The sequence below is a fragment of the Temnothorax nylanderi genome, unplaced genomic scaffold (assembly GCF_030848795.1).
Source record: "Temnothorax nylanderi isolate EJ_2023f unplaced genomic scaffold, tnyl_v1.0 TNYL_tig0057_pilon, whole genome shotgun sequence".
Classification (NCBI taxonomy): Eukaryota; Metazoa; Arthropoda; class Insecta; order Hymenoptera; family Formicidae; genus Temnothorax; species Temnothorax nylanderi.
Window position 1 is genome coordinate 108313 of NW_027249119.1, and position 18655 is coordinate 126967.

General features: G+C 42.7%; 1 protein-coding gene across 1 annotated transcript; it reads right to left on the minus strand.

The window, feature by feature from the left end:
• Window positions 1-137: 137 nt before the first annotated feature.
• On the minus strand, window positions 138-17412 carry LOC139773072 (probable chitinase 10). Its single transcript, XM_071707296.1, has 23 exons — window positions 17346-17412; window positions 15185-15498; window positions 14153-14409; window positions 14026-14076; window positions 13274-13896; window positions 13016-13201; window positions 12621-12765; window positions 12159-12509; window positions 11444-11934; window positions 11153-11381; window positions 10869-11057; window positions 10371-10698; window positions 9940-10169; window positions 8811-9205; window positions 7811-8575; window positions 6007-7536; window positions 5735-5920; window positions 5220-5508; window positions 4679-5037; window positions 4152-4585; window positions 3403-3892; window positions 3190-3315; window positions 138-2920 (listed from the first exon to the last, which is right to left on the minus strand). Exons 2-23 carry the CDS (start codon window positions 15490-15492, stop codon window positions 2762-2764), a joined length of 8121 nt encoding a protein of 2706 aa, XP_071563397.1. The 5' UTR covers window positions 15493-15498; window positions 17346-17412; the 3' UTR covers window positions 138-2761.
• Between the last annotated feature and the right edge of the window lie 1243 nt (window positions 17413-18655).

Here is an 18655-nt window from a genome sequence, read left to right on the forward strand (position 1 = left end):
ATGTATCTAAAGCTTCTTAAACGAATTATCGAATATTTATAAACGACAGCGATATTTTTTATTGAGGAAATATCGATACCGAGTTAGAATCTTAAGTGGGAGGAATTTATTAATTAAAATTATTATGCAAAACAGAATGCGAGGGTAACGTTATATTTTGCTGTCAATTGTAAAATCGCATACAGGAATTCAAGATGTCGCAATAGGAGGCGCAAATAAATTCGTTTACCTCGTCAGTTAAGTCGCAGTCACTAAAAATTATATGCTATATTTGATGCAACGCTCGCGTATATCGTGATGCGAGAATGTGTTGTAAACGCTCTTACCCGCCTCGTAATTTATTGCGTGTCAGGCTCTGTTTTCACAGCTACTTAACGATAATTGTCCGCACGTGTTAATATAAAATTTACCTTCTCGCTCGAGGACTCGCGGAAAGCGATTAATTGCAATCGAAGCGATAGATTTTTTTCTTTTCTTTTATTTCTATACGGATAAAATATTCCGCGCATTTCTGAACGCAATCTTAGAATTAGAATGTGAAAAACAGATTTCATCGGGAACTCATTAAGATAATTTACGAGGCGATCGAGATCTATCGTAGATCTGTCTTGATCGAGTCTTCGTGGAAAATATTCGCCGTAGAAAGAGTCAGTTGTGCGAAAATGTGACATTATAATTAGAAATGACATCTTGCAATTTCCTTTGACTTTATCGTTTAATACGGCATATTGATAAATACTACGCGACGCAGCATATTCATTTTTTTTACGATAATCGATAATTTGACGCAATTCTATGGCAAACTTGAAGCATGAATTTTTCGTGCTTTTTCGTTCGACTTGTTCCACTTCACGATCTCGGATTATAACCGGTTTATGCAGCTATTCCGGAGCTTCTCTCCGTTTCTTTTTTAAGGGAGCACACCTACCTGGAAGCGTTAAGAAAACATGTATTTCTGGGATTATTTTATGGAAAAAATTGCAAACTTTATTCGATGAATATTTTCTTATTTTAAAAAATACATTTTTTTTAAGAAATAGTAAGAATTGTTTGACTACAAAATAATAAAGAATATAAAAGATATATGTAGTCAATCTTCCGTTTTTTAGAAGCGTTTTGCGGTGACCACTGCTGTTGACTACATCTTTTATATTCTTCATTAAATTTTGATAAAAAAAATTCTTACTATTTCTTAAAAAATGTATTTTTTTTAAATAAGAAAACATTTATCAAAGAAAATTTACAATTTCTTCTAAAAACATCTCAGAAATGCATGTTTTCTTAACACTTCCAGGTAAGGGCGTGCCCCCTTAATCACTTATCTTATGATTACGGCGAATATTATTTATAAGTCTCGGACATTCGCAAGAACCAATTCGACCAGTATACAATCGTATTCATGTATGATTTGTTGATTGAGTGACATGTTTATAAACAGCGGTCACTTGTAATTTGTTTCCTTTAGTTTCTTTATTAATCCTCGTTATATTCCGCAGGAAATCACTTCGTCAGTCGTATTCTTGATAAATGCACTATCGTGGCAGGGCGCGATATAATCGTAATTACAAAACACTTATGCTAAAACGAGAATTCTAATCTTCGCAAGTGACGTGAAAATACATACGTCAGAACGAAACGATCTTCGAAATTATGAACATCTCGCGTGACCTTTCTCTTTCGTTTTTTCCTCTCTGCTCCTCCACAAAGCCACAGTATAAGTGACAAAGCTCTCATTCACGTCATCCGGAAGAGTTTCACAATATATTGTCGCGTTATTAACACTAGAACAACCAAACTCCGTCAAAGTGACAGATTTCAAATTTCTTATTTTAAATTATCGAAATTATTAAGGTGCTTTTGTTGGAATTTATGTTGACTTTTGTTGAGATAAAAAGATCCCGAGTAGAAATTGTATCAGGCATGCCTGATGTCAGACGAGGTTCGAATGAGGTCCTCATTCGGACCTCGTCTGAACCTCGTCTGACATCAGGCTGCCTGATAAAATTTCTACTCGGGATGTTGATATATGCCAATTTTTTCCCCATCAATCACTCTAATTTCGAATTTCTACATAGGATATCTACATATATCAAAATAACGCTGATTGTTCTAGTGTTGAGGCACTCGTACGCCTTATAACATAACGCATTAATATAATACGTAATATCTTATCTACTGCGAGAGATTTTTGCGCGACTCGCGGGGGAATCTTATATAATCGCTTGAAAATTTCCACGTTAATCCAGCGAGCAGCTGAACTAATTCGTTTGCTTTATCCATGTAATGATGGAATATATGTAGAATGGAGTCTAACATCGTAGATATTACCTGCATTGCGATAATAGAGTCTCTTCGCATGAAAGTAAGAACTGGATCGTCGATAAGGTGAGAGGACCCCATTCATTGCATTCGTATATTATTTTTACAAAAAGTGTTTGTCGCAAATGCGACTTTTCTGTTCGTATTGAGCAATTTACCTGATTTAACGATATATTTAATATTAACCCTTTATTCGGCAGAAGAATCAGAGATGTGCTCAGGCGCAAATGTAAAAATAGCTGACTCTTATATGTCGCGTTTCGAACTGAGAAAAGAAGTCGTATATTCGGTGAGAACAAGCATTGATAAGACTTCAATCGCGATAACAAATACGTGATAAGAAATGATACTCGACGTTGCCGAATAAAGAGCGTTCGCGAGCGATAAAAAGTCCCTCGAGGCACGCGTTATCGCCCTTTTACGTTATCGCGATTTCCGCGGCTCAAGTACAGTCCGTCGCGTTACCCTGATCTCTTCGGAGTCCGCGATTCAGGGCTGTCAAGAGTGGATACTTTCCGCATCCGCACAGGCCCTTGAAGTCGTCCAGGTCCATGGACCAGATCATTCCGCCGCCAAGATTCAGCTTCCTTATTAACTCGGCCTGACAGCGGGACAGATGATTTAATAAACGAGATAAGTTGATAGAAATAAATAAGTGAGCGTATTTAAGCAAATGAATACAGCGTTATCGAGCGCTTCGAGATTGCAAAACACTGCACTGGATTCTTACTTGATGACCGTTACGAGTATACAATCGCGTCTATTTAATGAATCACGTGTTTGCATGAGCCGCTCGTGAAACGGATGATGCATCGTAAACATATATATCTGAAGATGTAACACGTGAACCTCATGCTATGTCGCACATACCTTTCTCGTTACGTCGGATACGTCGTCGTAGCTGACCCACTGATCGTGTTTCGACGCGTACGGACCCACGCGACCCTTCGGATCCTTCGTCACGGACCAGCCGTCGTTCTTCACATTATCGCATATCTGCGTAACGTCATCAAAGAGTGAAAGATCTAACAGTGTCCTAATATTGTCGTGATTCAATTTATACAGCGTTGCTCTGACTCTTACCTCGTGATAAGCTAGGAAACCGGCTGATTTCGTGAACTTGCCGGGTTCTCCGGGTCCAGCGGCCTTCGCGTGGAAGCCCGGCTGCGAAGGCCCGACCTGATTCTGCGAGTTTTCGGACAAGGTGAAGCTCGAGCCGTAGGCGGGTATACCTAGGACGATCATCTCGGCTGGCACGCCCTTATTGATCCAGTACGTCACGGAGAAGTTCGCGTTCAGGAACGGGCTGATGTCGTCGGGGTGACGATAGAGCGGCGCGACGTGGCCGGTTTCACTTCCCCAGCCAGTGTGATAGTCGTACGCCACTACGGCGATCCAATCCACGTGCCGCGCTAATAGCGGGATGCGGGTGTAGCCCCGGTCGACGACGATCTTGCTCGCCGAGACCGCGATGGATAACAGGAGTCCTCGAGATGTGAACGCCTCGCTGAGATCTTCGAGAAGTCCTATGAAGTTTTCGCTGTCCTGCTGAGGACCGCGGCTACAATCGCCCCTGTCCGAGATATTTGGTTTTTAATTAATTTCTATAATTAGCGTCCCTAGCCTAGTACTTGGGATCTACTGATAAACAGCAAATTTTACTAAAGAAGAACTACATGTGTATTTGAAAAATATTTTCTTCTTGCTAAACTTTTCCTCTAAATCGAAACTAAAATGTCTTCTTTGAATGTTCCGAAGTATCTTTAATATTTCATGTTGAAAGAATTGTTATAATTACACTGAGAAGAAGAGAGAAGATATTTCGGTTTACCTGCCAGCATACCGGAAACTCCCAATCAAGATCCAGACCATCGAATCCGTACTGCTCGATGATTCTTATGACATATCCGACAAAATTTCTTCTATTCGACCGCGGGCTGCCGGCCAATCTGCTGTACTTGTCGTCCTTTGAGTCGTTCCATCCACCTAGACCGAGCAACACCTTAACGCCGTTTCTTCTTCTAACTTCCGCCGCTTTGTTGAGAAAACTTCTATAGACGTCGACTGAGTCATCGATGTTTAAGAGAAATGTCTCCGCGTCTAGCGTAGCGAAGGCATATACGATGTGGGTGCAAAGCTGCCCGTCGATGTCTTCGGGGGTGAAGCTGCCGAAGCTTGCCCGCCTCCAAGCCCAATTCGTATAGTAACAAATCACCTTTTTTTCTTTTATATTCTTTGCGAGTCTAAATCTCGGCGATAGGCTGCTCTAAGAAAGCGACAGAATAAATCTCGCGGTTTTTTTTAAAAGCACTTTACATTTGTATTAAAATGATCAAAGTCTATTCATCGCGATACGTACTTGACGTTGAGTAGTATTGCACTTGGTGTTCTCCGGCCAGTCGCATCGGTTTTCGTTCCAGTAGAGTCCAGGTGGACAGGACTGTTCCGAGATCTTGCCGAAGTTGCACAGATAATACTTGGTGCAGTCGTTTTTGTGCGGTATGAATAAATGTCCTCCGCAATCTTCCGCGGGTAGTGGACTGGCTTCGATCTCGATGGTATCGTCAATATCTGATTCAGTCGTCGTTGTTGTCGGGGTTGTTGCTGGTGGGATGTATATTGGTCTTGATGATGTAGTGGATTCGTATATTGGACGTTCTGTGGTAGTTGTGGATTCGATGTCGGTTTGGCTGACGTCGATTACAACCGCTCCTGTACCTAATAATCATAAGAAGTAGTATTAAAATGTTATAAAAAAATCATACGTAAAAAATACTATTTCAATATAATCAATAGTTATACTTTTTTTATATAATAGACTCCAAACTTTATATTTTTCTATATATTGTATATGTCGTTGAGATATTTTTCTATTTTGAAAATGATATTAACAGATTTACCTTCTGTAATGGGACACAGCGGGCCCTTCGGATAATTCCTCAAAACTCGATTCATTGTTCTCAATAGCGGACTAGGCTCGCAGCCGCATCTGTTTTTGAAGTCGTCCAGATCTAAGGCCCAAACCATACCACCGCCGAGACCAAGTTTCTTGATCAGTTCTGCCTTCAGTTTGATTTGTTGAGCGTCGTCGAAGCTCACCCACTGATCACCTTTGTATGCGTAAGGTCCGATTCTTCTCTCTTTATCCTGAACAACTGTCCATCCCTTCTTTAACGTTCTTTCACATATCTGTCATAAAAGCAAAAGAATAAATATTTATTTACTCCTAGAACAAATATTATATATCTATATCTTTTAGGATATTAAAAATTAGTAAATTTTTATTTGCAGCTATTAGTTAATGCAGAATTAATATTTTCTTATATGCATTTTATTAGAAACTTATTTGATGATTTTTTTAAATATTTATTTAGACTTTTATTTTTTAATATTTCTTTTTTGGACATGAATTTACCTCGTAATATGACAAGAAGCCTCTTGCTCTGGTCGCCTCTCCAGCCTCGCCGCCGCCATAGGTTGGCGCGTTTAATCCGTGTACATTTCTCTCCGCAAGTGAAAATGATTGGCCGTACAATGGGGCGCCCATGACCAACTTTTTCGGATTTGCACCTTTCTCTATCCAATAATGGATCGAAAAGTTCTAGTGACAAAGAACTAAGTATTTTTAAAATTTCCGATATTATTAGTATAATTCCCATGCTAAATAATTCTCGAAGTAAAGCTTACGGCATTAAATGTCGGTTCCCAGTCATTTGGTAAAGAATACAGCGGTGCTACGTGGCCAGTCTTTTTATCCCATTGACCATGGAAGTCGTACGTCATCACGGATATCCAGTCCAGGTATTTGGCCAGGATGGGAACGTCGTATCCCGCGTCGATCACCCTCTTGCTTGGCGATACGGCCGCGGAGAGAAGTAATCCTCGAGGCTTGAACTCGTTGCTCAGTTCCTTCACCAGTTCAGCGAAGCTTTGCTTGTCAGACTCCGGGCCCTTGTTGCAGTCCACTTGCCAGCATACCGGATATTCCCAATCGAGATCGAGACCCTCGAAACCATACTTCTCGATGAAGACGAGAACTTGCGTGATAAATCTTCGCCTAGCCGACGGCGAGTTTACCAGTCTACTGTATTTGTCGCCGGCCGAATCGTTCCAGCCTCCCAGTGCCATCAGCACCTTCAGACCCTTTGCCTTGAACGCCGCCACCCTTTCGTAAAACTTGTTGTCTATATCGGCCCAGGGATCGTGGGATTTCATCATTAAGCTGCTACCGTCAAGCACGGAGAATCCGTAAAGCACATGGGTACAGAGATCGGAATCTATATCTTCTGGTACGAATCTGCCACCCTCTTGCCGATACCAGGCCCAGTTAGTGAAATAGCAGATGACTTTGAACTCGCCGGAACTGTCGTGTAAAACGCGATCCACTGTCGTAGTCGTCTGTATCGCTTGCGTGGGCTTGACGGTCCACGTCGTCATCGTTGGCGGGGGTGGCTTCGATTCTACGGGCTTCAGAGGCCTGTCGTGCTCCTTCGGCGGTTCCGCCAGCACCCGCTGAATCGTGTGCATCAGTGGATGTGGTCCGTTGTCGCATCGTCCGCGGAAATCGTCCAAATCCAGAGCCCATACCATACCACCGCCCAAACCCATATCGCGCACGAACTGCGCCTTCCGCCTGATCATCTCCGAGTCGTCAAAACTAACCCATTGGCTGCCCTTGTAAGCGTACGGACCCATTCTGCCCTCCGGATCCTGCACAACCGTCCATCCACGATTGCGTACTCGATCGCAGATTTCGTAGTAAGACAGAAAACCGGCAGCTCGGGTGAACTCTCCGGCGTTCCCGGCGCTGGCCGGAGAATTCAGACCAGTTCCAGCTCTGGGATCGTGGATTGAGAAGGACTGTCCGTACAACGGCATCCCCATGACAATGCTCCTGGGTGGCGCACCCTTCGAGATCCAATAGTTGATCGAATAGTTAGCGTTGAAGTAGTAGAACTCATCGTCCGGATGATAATATAAAGGCGCAACATGACCGGTACGTTTGTCCCATTGTCCATGATAGTCGTACGCCATGACGGCGATCCAGTCCAAATACTTGGCCAACGCCGGGACGTCGTAGCCCTTGTCAATCACCTTCTTGCTCGGCGAGACCGCTGCCGAGAGAAGCAATCCTTTTGGCTTGAATTCAGCGCTTAATTCCCGCAATATAGCTGCAAAGCTCTCTTTATCCGAATCTGGACCCTTGTTGCAATTTACCTGTTGCCAAAATTTGAAAAGAATTGTTAATAACTGAAAATAATTATAAATAATTTGCAGATTATATACAAAAAGTACGAAAAACAGAACTTCAAATAAAGATATAAAATACTATCTAAATTTTATATTTAAATCTTAAAATATTATTCAAAATATTTCCAGAGAGACGAGAGAGATACAATAAAGAAAAAAAAAACACGAAAAAAAGGACGATGATGAATAAAAACTCGAACGCTTGTATTAATATTATTAAATAAAAAAAAATTGCGCTCACCTGCCAGCAAACAGGATACTCCCAATCCAAGTCCAATCCGTCAAAGCCGTATTTTTCGATAAACTGAATGGCATGATTGATGAATTTCTTCCTAGCGGATGGATTATTCACCAATCGGCTGTACTTGTCGCCGGCGGAGTCGTTCCATCCGCCCAGCGCGAGGAGCACCTTAAGACCCCGCTTTTTATACGCTACCACCCGCTCGTAAAAACGATTGTCATAGTCCGCCCAGGAGTCGTGCGCCTTAATCACCAGCTCGGAATAATCTAGCACTGCGAAGCCGTACACGATATGCGTGCATAGAGTGTGATCGATGTGTTCCGGCAAGTAACGGCCGATTCCACGACGGTACCAGGCCCAATTTGTGAAGTAGCACACAACCTTGTAGTAGCCGGATAACGGGGATACCTTGTCGGGGTCTATAATCGCCGGGGGCAAAGTCGACGTAGGTCGACTCGTGGTTGACGTGGTCGATGCCTTTTCCGTAGTAAATACCGGTGCCTTTTCCGTAGTAAATGCCGGGTGAGTGATCGGTTTCTGTGAGATTGATGGCCGAGAGGATGCCGTCGTTGTTGCCGACTGCGTGGTAAATTCCTTGTCGCCATCGTCCGTGCACTTCGCCCGAGACGGCCAATCGCAGATACGAGTCTCGCTGTTGAAGTGCAAGCCCGGCGCGCAGCTGAACACTTCCTGGCGGCCCCAAAGGCACGCCTGGTAGCTCGTGCAGTCGCCCGGTACGCCGCTGTAGCTGCCGGGGATGCATGCCTGAAGTAATCGCGATAATGATACCTGATATCAATATCAATTATCGAACTGTCATGCGATAAACGGATGAATTAAAATGATGAATATTGCCGGATATATCACGGAGAAGATATGATGCATCAGACTAAAAACGTTTACGTTAATAATCGCATATATTAACGTGCGAGTGATTACTGGCGTTCAACACTATTGTACGTCTATTTATTTAATTTATGTATATATTTATATTACTTACGGGTGGGACGGTGTCTTTTTCCATGAGCAGGGCATTCTTATGGGGTTTATCGGCGCATGGATTCTTAAAGGCCCAGTCGCACATGTTCTTCTCGGTATTCCAATTTAGGCCTGGACCGCACTGCTGCGAGACGAGATCACCGTTCACGCAGACGAGAAAGCTCGTGCATGAATCCGGATAGGGATAATATTGTCCATGTTCGCATGGTGTTTGCGGTTTTTGCGTCGATCCCATAATAACGATAGGTTTCGACGTAGTGAGTTTCGTGGTCGCCATCGTCGTCGTCGTCGTCGTTGTTGTCGTCCTCGTTGTCGTTGGCCTGGTAACTTTGGCGGTTGTAGTGGACGGTCTCTTCGTTGAGCTCCATGAAGGACTGCTTGTCGTCGAGGTCGAACCTGAAAAAGAGACAAAAGTTCATAAAACGCACGTTGTATTTTGTAAAAATCAAGCGTTAAGATAAATTAAATTGACACCTCGGTAAGAGATTTTATACGTTCCTTGCGCGACGCAGTTTAGAAGAAGAAGACTTAGTATCATATAGAGATGCTGAAATAGTAAGACCATGGTTTTCGCAGACGCAACGTGAGAGAACGACGCGCAAACAAGTCAGCGTTGCTTGTACCCTTGCCAATGCAAGCGATCTTCTTCGCTTTGCAACGGACAGCAAAGGGGGAGGATGCAAGAATGCTCCTTGGCCGGAGGCGACAGTATTTAAATGGAGAAGATATGCGATACGCGACAATATTTGCATACGCACGACGACTCGCAAACAGGTTTGCGTTCACATTTATCCACGTGCTCGCTTATCGAAATAATTTTTATAGTTTATTAAAGAGTCAATGTCATTTCGATGATAATTTTCCCGTTAATGTTAACGGGTTAATGCCATCAACTCCACAAAGATGTAAAGATTCATATTTTGCCATCGATCGTCGCGTGCGATCTCGTATCAAATGGCCAATCTGCGCGCCGATTATTACTCGTTGTTGCCTCGTCCGATCGTTTCGAGTCATGTAATCACTGTTTCTTTGGCAAATAGAAGGAGAAAAAGACAGAGAGAGAGAGAGAGAAAAAAAGACAGGCTGATCAACAATTAATGTATCCGGTTGATAAGAATAGGTAGTCTTACCAGTTTCTGCTTGACATTTTGCCGCAGATGGCCAATCGCACAGTTGTCGTTTCCCGTCCCAGTGTAATCCTGGCGCGCACTGTTCGCGCTTCAACTCACCACGGACACATCTGTAATAATGTCCGCAGTTCGCGGGATCGCTATAATACTCGCCGCTGGTGCAGCTCGTTCCCGGCGTGGCGTTAATCGGTTTCCGCGTCGTGGTAACTGTCGGCCGCGTAGTCGGTGCACTGTTAAGAATAATTTTTTCAATAGTGAAGGAAGAATTAATAAAAGTTTAAGCTAATTAGATATAACTAAATAAGATGACTATATATTTGCATACAGTAATATATTAAAGATTTTGGTTCATTTCTCGGACTCTCCCGGTTTAACAAAGAAAAGATTGAAAGATAGAGCAATCGTGATTTGTTTTTAAGATTTTTATTTACCTCGATGTAGTCGTGCTGCTAGGCGCTATACTCGGTTTTTGAGTCCCGTTAGGCTTTGTTACGTTCTCCGGTATTTTGCTGGGCTTCTGGCTGGTCCAGGTCCACGTGGGCCATGTGGTCCTGGTTGTTTGCTGGGTCGTGGTGCTGGGTCTGCTCGGTCTCTCTGTCCACGTGGGCCACGTGGTAGCTTTAGTGGACGTTGTCATTGGCGTGGTAGGGTGTGGATTGCCCTCCGCGGCGTCGCTGTGAGTAGTTAGGGTCGGTGCTTGGGGTGTCACCGGCTGCGGTGGACGTTGGCAATTATCCGAGATGGACGCCGACAAGCGACCTATCAATCGGAATAATTATATCAAAACTATTCGAGGTAATATCAAATATAATCTTAAGAAAATAACAATATGTGTAATAATGAACATGTTATAGCGAATAATAATAATAACTTAAAATAATATATAGACAGTATTAACATAATACTAACAAAAATAATATAACACGCACCTAGCGCACGATTTATGGTTTTCAGCAGAGGATACGACTCCAAGCAGCAGAGATTCTGAAAATCGTCTAGATCAACGGTCCACATTGTGGCACCTCCATAGCCATTTCCCATGATGTATTTGCCTTTAGCATAAACACTCTCTCGATCTTCGAAACCTATCCATTGATCCTCGAAGTGAGCGCTCGGTCCTGAAATTTTATAGATTTAATGCAGAATGTATAAATATGTATATTTTTCCAATGTAATATAATATCTCTGAGATACGTCGTGCATAGTAACTTACCAACTCCTACTTTCCAATTGCGCCGCTTGATCCTCTCGCAAATCTCATAATACGCCAACATTCCAGGCTGCTTGGTGAACTCTCCTGGCTTACCGGGACCGGTCGTGGGGTCACCCAGATCGGCTTGGCTCGCCGTCGAAAGTCGGTAGGACTGCCCGTATAGCGGAATACCGACTAGAAGCTTGGATTTCTCAGCACCGAGACCGACGAGATAGTTCATAGTAAAGTTCTGTAATATTTCCGAACGTGTTATGTCACGCGATTTGCGGCTTTCGCGCGATTCAAACTTACGACGTTGTAATAGGGTTTGCTGTCGCCTGGTGACCCGAACAAGGGCGCTATGTGTGCCAGCTTGGATTCCCACGATCCATGATAGTCGTACGTCATTACCGACATGAAGTCGACGGCCTGCGAGATCTCGCGTACCTCGTACGCCTTGTCGATGACCTCTTTGTATCCCGACAGAGCAACGGCCAGTAGAAGAGGCGGCTCCTGCTTGTTGAACTCCTCCCTCAGCTCTTGCACCAGCTTAGTGAAGTTTGGCTTGTCGGAATCTGGGCCCTTCTTGCAGTCGCTCTGCCAGCACTTAGGATAGCTCCACTCGAGCGATAGACCATCGAAATTGTGCATCTTCAGAAAGTTCACCGTGGCGACGACAAATTTACGACGGGCGACGCCGCTGCTGATCAATCGAGAGTACTTATCGCCGGAACTGTCGGTCCAACCGCCTAGAGCCAGTAGTATTCTCGACCCTTTGATGGAGGTCACTCGCTGGTACAGATCTGGAACGAGTTATTCAGATTCAGAGAATCATTCGGTCGAATCTCTTAAAGATTCAGAGTAACATGAAAAGTGAGCCCACAGCTTGCAAAATCTACTTTATGACGTTATTGTATCCAAAAGTGGAAGCTTGTAAATTGCAAACTTATTATTAATCCAGTCCCGCTCCGAATCCTTCAAATATCTCGGCAATCGAAATTAGAATGAATTAGATTGTCATGCTCACTATTTTCGATGTCGGCCCAAGGATCAAACGGCTGAACCAACAGCGTCTCGGGGTTCAATCCGGCAAAGGCGTAGACAATGTCGGTACAGAGACCCGAGTCCAGATGTTCCGGCACGAATTTGCCGTCTCCTTTGCGATACAGCGCCCAGGATGTCATGTAACACGCTACTCGCGGACCGGTCTGCTGCAACTTCTTTTTCGGCGACGTTGTCGATGTACCTTGACCGACAATTTTATCGAAAACATTAAGCTTGCAGATCTGTGGGGACCCCGCTAGGGTGGCCGCCACGCAGCGTCCCTTTATCGGGTCAAAGAACCGATTATGCCCGCAATGACCATGATGCAGCACTCCTAAAGAAAAAAAAACGCATTAATGAAAAAATGCATGAATTCCGTGATCACTGAATGGCGTATAAATTCGACTTTTACGATTTTTGATTAATTTGATGCCATAAGCATTACCTTTGACGCAGGAATAAAACGCGGAACAATTTTCCGTGTCCCTGGTGAGACCATCCTTCGGACATTTCTTGGCCGGAGCATCCTCGTAATGTCCCAAGGATCGTACTGCGGCGTTTAACATCGGCCAAGGATTTCCGCAGATACCCTACGGAATTTAAATTGCAACATTTATATGTATATTAAATATGATACGTTAAAATAACGTGGATGAAAGAAAATAACACCTGTTTTATTGCTGTTTAATGATAAAAACACGTATAACAGAGAGAGATAAGATTGAAATCGTTCTTTTATAAATTTACTAATTTTGATATAAATTTCTTCTTTTATCATGGTACCGAAATTTATGAAAATTTTAACGACACCTAATGAGACTCCAAAAATAAATTAATTACCTGAAAATCATCTAAATCCAGCGACCATAACGAAACCCCGCCGAGTCCCATCGCCCGGACAAACGCCGTTTTAATTTTAACCGATACAGGGTCGTCGTAGCCGATCCACTGATCGCCGCGCTTCACATACGGTCCTTCCTCATCTCTGCCAGAGATCCACAAACCTGTTTCCAATTTCTCACACACCTACAAAGAACGATTGTCCCTTAATTAATTCACACGAACATTCTAGGTTCTAAAAGTTAATATGGAACTCACCTCATAATAAGCTAATTTTCCGTCTCGCCATTCAGTGTAAGCACCCTTTTTGCCAGGTTTCTGAATAGGCGCGCCGACATCGGTGAGATTATCGAACTTGAGAGTGTATCCCTGACCAAAGACTGGAATAGCAAGAAGGATCTTCGACCGTTGCTCGGCGCCGACTTGCTCGACCCATTTGCTCGCGTTTTGCACGATAAAACTCAAGGGTCCCGGATGGAGGACGGGGTGATCCGTTCTCTCGCAAGAGGGACAAACCAGAACGTCCCGCCAACTTTTTAGGATTATCAGATCAACGATCGATACGAGTTCTGGATCCACGGGTTCCTCCGGTTTCAACGCCACCGCGAGAGTGTATCCTTTTCTGGCTAATGGGGCGCCGATTAGCTTCAGCATAATCTTGAATTGTGGCCAGTCCTGGGCGGCGGTTGGCCAATCGAGTTCGATACCGTCGAAGCGGTATTCCTCGAGGAATTTGAGAATAGATTCCCGCAACGGGAAGTTAGCCGAGAGATTGGCATTTCGTTGAATAACTAGGCTGTGATGTGGACTCGGATGGATGGATATTAGCACGCGCAGCGCTGGATCCTTCAAGCGAAGTCCCGTGGCAGCGTTGTATCCGCCTAGCAGAATAATAGAAGTTGATATTGATTCTTAAATAATCTATTATCTCTAAAATATTTTGTATCTCTATTAAATAATATTTTTGTATATTTTTATTTGATAATTTTGACGAAAACTATACGCGGTACCTTTAATTCGGTCATACTCTGGATTGTTGGGTACGACGGAGTTTTTTCTATCTATAACAGATAATAAAATAATAAAATTAACAATTTAAATATAAAAATAACTTATATAACTATGAATATTATTTACCGATGGTAGCTGTGGAGTATATCAGATGGGTGCACTTGTAATCTGGCACATTTTGCGGATATAAAGAGAACGGTTCTGCTCTATGAACGGCTTCAGAGTTGAAGCGGCAGACAATTTTGGGCTCGATGATCTGCTGCGTCCTTCGCAAGGTCGGCGGTGCTACAGGTTCGATCCAGATTGACTCGTGATCCGGACCGACACCGAAAAAAGGCGCTTCGCGATGCTCCACTGCATCTCTCAAGGGCAATCTGGTCTCGCTATGAATATGAGCAATTATATACTTGTACTATTACATATATTAAATCTAATATTAAGTCTATAAACTTTACAAGCACAATGCAACATATATATTACATCTATATACATATATTATTAAGTCTATATACAATATGTTAAGTCTAACCTATATTATTAAGTGCTACTTTTATTAAATCGTGAAAAATAAAAGAGCGATTAAACAATATTTGCATTGAAAATAAAAATAAAATTATAAACAGCACACTTTAATTAAGGCCCGGGCACACAGAAAAACTTAAGCAGTAAGGAAATCAACAGTTTGGATTCGCTACCGCTTACGTTATGTCTTAAGTTCCTGACTGTGATTGGCTGATTTGCTTACTGCTTAAACTTTTCTATGTCCCCGGGCCTTTATAAAGAATATAAAGCTTCAATTCTCAATCAGAAATTTTTCAATTTTTGAACATACCGCATCTCTTAATAAAAATCTGGAAAAAAAACTCAAATAGATCAAGAAAATAATTTCAACAAATTTAAATGTAGATATTATTGAAAAATAATTTTCAAGATTTATTTAAAATTATTTGGAAGAAGGAAATATATTATTATCTTGTAATCAAAGATTGGTACTGGAGGGAATATATCAAAAAGAAAATACCGCAATCTCACGGATTTCCTTACGCAAGAGCTAAAAGACTAATATGTAAATCGCGACTGTGATTTTTTTACGAAAAGGAGTGTGAACGTCGGAGCATCAGAGAGCTTTAGCCGTTTAAATGCATTGTGAATAGTCACCTCTCGAAGTCGTTTCGGAATGTTGGATTCAATTTAGCGTCCAGCACGTTGTCCGGCAACGATTCGACCGCGTCGCGCAAGGGATACCTATGCGAGCCGAACTCATCGTAATCTAAATCATTTGACAGGCGACCGGAGGTCGGCGAGCTTTCGACGGCGTCCCTCCGGAACGAGGGATGGAGCCCGTGCTGTTGCCGATGGTGGTCCGACGGTGGCGGGGGAGGCAGGATCTCTCGGACCGGTACTCGATTCGAGGGAACGGCCGACGATAAACTAACCAGCCAAGTCAAGATAATCCAAGCCGCCATAGCTCGCTGAAATGACAAATCGCATTGACAGTTTTTTTTCACGTCCCTTCGAGAACCTGCTTGTGGAGAGAGCATCCTTTCTGCGTTGCTCGAATTAAAATGCGCTGTTTTTACGCGGTTTCTAAAGGCCGTAGCCGGTTTACCGGAGTGCTGAGACTGCCGAGTATACTACTCGGCTAGAACGTAGGAGGCTGCGGTACACTTCGACGTCGGAATGCATTTCAAGCTGGAGTACGCATTGGTTTGTTTACCTGCGCCTTCAAGATATCCCGATCTCTCGTTCGTTCCAAGACAAGCACGAAAAATCGTGACACGAAAAAGAGTCGGCCTTGAAGGCGCAAAGACTCTTGTCCGCTCGTATCGTCTTTTTGTTTTTCTCGCGCGCGTGCCTTATTTATTGTTCGATTTCCAGTTCTAGGCCCGTCAATAGCCGGTAATTACTTATGTGGCACGCAACGAATTTAATAACGAGACTACCGACCCGATTTAGAATATTTATGAGGCACAGAATGAATGTTAACTTCTACCTGTACTTTCTTCAGAATAAATATATTTTAAGTATGTTCATATATTTATAGGATGTCGTCGGCGTCGTCGTGTTATATGAAAAAAATTATCGCAAAACAGCCGAAAAATGTAAGCAAATAGCTGAGCGTCACAGATTAAAATCGGTGATTCATATGTAATCCCGTTAAAACAGCTTATGGATGTACCCCGTAATAAAAAAGATTTGTTAGCTTAACGGCACAATATCGCTTAGAGTTATAGCCACACGGTGTGCATAAAATCCTGTTAACAATTTTTAATTTAAAAAACGTTTTTTAAATGTTATCTTGACAATACGGCATACTATTAACTATCGTTCAGCATATATTCATATTCATTAGTCGTATGTTTAGAACAAGATAATTTTTATCGATATATTTTACTATCTGGAGAAACGGCTTTTCCGAAAATTTTTACTTTTGGCGCTTTCAGCATCTGCCAGTATGCAGGTACTCTATTGTGACTTTAAGAAACGAAATTGGAGAATTTACATCATCTAAGTTATCCGAGAACAAAAACTCGATGGCACTCGTGTCGTCTATTAAAAATGCGGATCTCGTCGGAGGAAGAGACGATATGAATGATGAGGTATCGCGCGAGGTTTCATTGCACTTTTGCAAACAGCTGCCGACGCGAATTCTTTCTGTCCGTCATTAATCCTTTAGACACAAACGTCTTAAAAAAATGATCAAATAAGCACGATGGAAACGTTAATAAATTTTCTTTTAAAGTATTATCTCTCACTGAAAATGCAACGAAGCGTTAAAATAAACTTTTTATACTTTTGTTATAAATACAAAGTGGCATCGCGGTTAATTTACAGATTCTTGCTAAAAAAAATTAGATTGTTAATAGAAATAATACGTTAAATTTACTGCTATTTTCCTCGTGTGCATTCAGTTAATGAGGATACGATTGCTTCATTGAAGCATGTAAATGACTCATCCAGTGATTAGCGACTTCGCTGTTATATCGAACGCATTCCTTGCAACCATCTCTTTTCCTCTTGGAGGTCAAAACAATTTATTTCGTGTAATCTTAACGTAGCGTAAAGAAATTTTGATTTTTGAAGTAAATAAAGATAAAATTTAATTTAGATTTTGCAGCTGACGACGAATATCCATCACGTCATTAAAAGTGTCAATGTGAATTCTTCAAACGAAATCTTCAACGAAGATATTATAAGAGTCTGATATCGCAAAATGTAACATATTTCACAATGTCTTATGACCTCTTACACCATCCGGATCGCAGTTTCCAGTCTCGAGTTCGGAAAACCGGGAAATTTTTTCGCGCGATCGACGTACGTTATTAAACGGACCTTCCTGATTCCTCTTCCGCGGCACCGATGCTTATAAACTGTCACTGACAGGACTCGATGAAGCACTTGTCTGAGGTGGCGCGCGATCTGACCATGCGGGAGCGGGGTCCCGCCGGGGGTCTCCTCGAGAGGTGCGCGTGATGAATTTTAAAAGACACCACCGAGAGCGGCGGGGAGGGCCAACAATCTGGTATTCCGGGCGCGCGAGGACGTCCATATATACCTACTCCTCCATCCAAGAGGGCCCCGCCATCCTGCCTGCTAAAGCCCCCGCTCTGCGGCGACCTTGACCACGAGAAGAGCATGACTTCTCGTCCGCGCGTAAACGCCCCGGGTTCCGCGCGAAATCTCATTAGATTTAGATCGCTACTTCCCCTCAGAAAGGTTCGCCAATGACCGAGCGATGAACGCCAGGCGTGTATGCGAAGACTCTAGTCGAAGAAGTCTGAGTGCTATCCTGATATAATTAAATTGCCACCGTTTCTAAACCATTCTATTAGCACTTCTATTATCGGCGAACACGAAGGAAACTCCCTTTCGTTTGTGGCTGATGCTGTCGCGAATAATCTCTGAATAAACTGCAATGCACGATAAGTACTGCTTCAAATGAGTATGCATTTCTTCTCTGTACGCGTTCGTTCCAATAGTTGACGTTGCTCGTATAAGGGTTAAGTTATTGTTTTCTTTTCTTTTAAAGGGAAGTCTTTCTTTCAGTTATTTTATAGCTCGAAAATTACAGACATTCCCGCCAAGTAAGAATCGCTTTCAGACTGGTCAAGAAATCTTTAGAAAAACAACCGGTTCTTTTAAGATCCTATGTATGCGATTCCTTAACTTCACGACGAGACCTTCAAACTTCGCTCGCGGTTATTAACGGGTCATACGGCGGTTATTGTATTGGAACAAATATAGAACGGAGAGACGGAACATTATAGGTGTATGTGTATACATTAGAAAGGGTTCTCGCCATTAGATAACGGTGTCGCGAATTTTTAATCATTTGGGCGAGAAGTCGTCGTCATTATGTAGTTTCTTGCGACATCTTAACGGTACATTTTTTAAAAATACAGTGATTAGTTTTGCAACTACATGTTTTAACTACAATCAAAACTACAGATAAAAATAAAGGCTTATTCGTTAAAAATTCGCACCATCGTGCCGGAAACGGCACGAAATTTAACACCAGATGACGGAAGCTGACGACGAGAGAAGCTGCAACGGAGAAGAAATGTTGGAAACAGAGAATCAGTGTCCTTGGTGGTCGACGTTGATGCCGAACCCCCGCCGAAACGGATC

Coding starts and splice junctions, on each gene's coding strand:
- LOC139773072 (XM_071707296.1), bottom strand. CDS start 15,492: ATGGCGGCTTGGATTATCTTGACTTGGCTGGTTAGTTTATCGTCGGCC. Junction 13,202..13,273: donor GAAAATTAGCTTATTATGAG/GTGAGTTCCATA, acceptor CGTTCTTTGTAG/GTGTGTGAGAAATTGGAAAC. Junction 3,893..4,151: donor GAGTTTCCGGTATGCTGGCA/GGTAAACCGAAA, acceptor TATCTCGGACAG/GGGCGATTGTAGCCGCGGTC.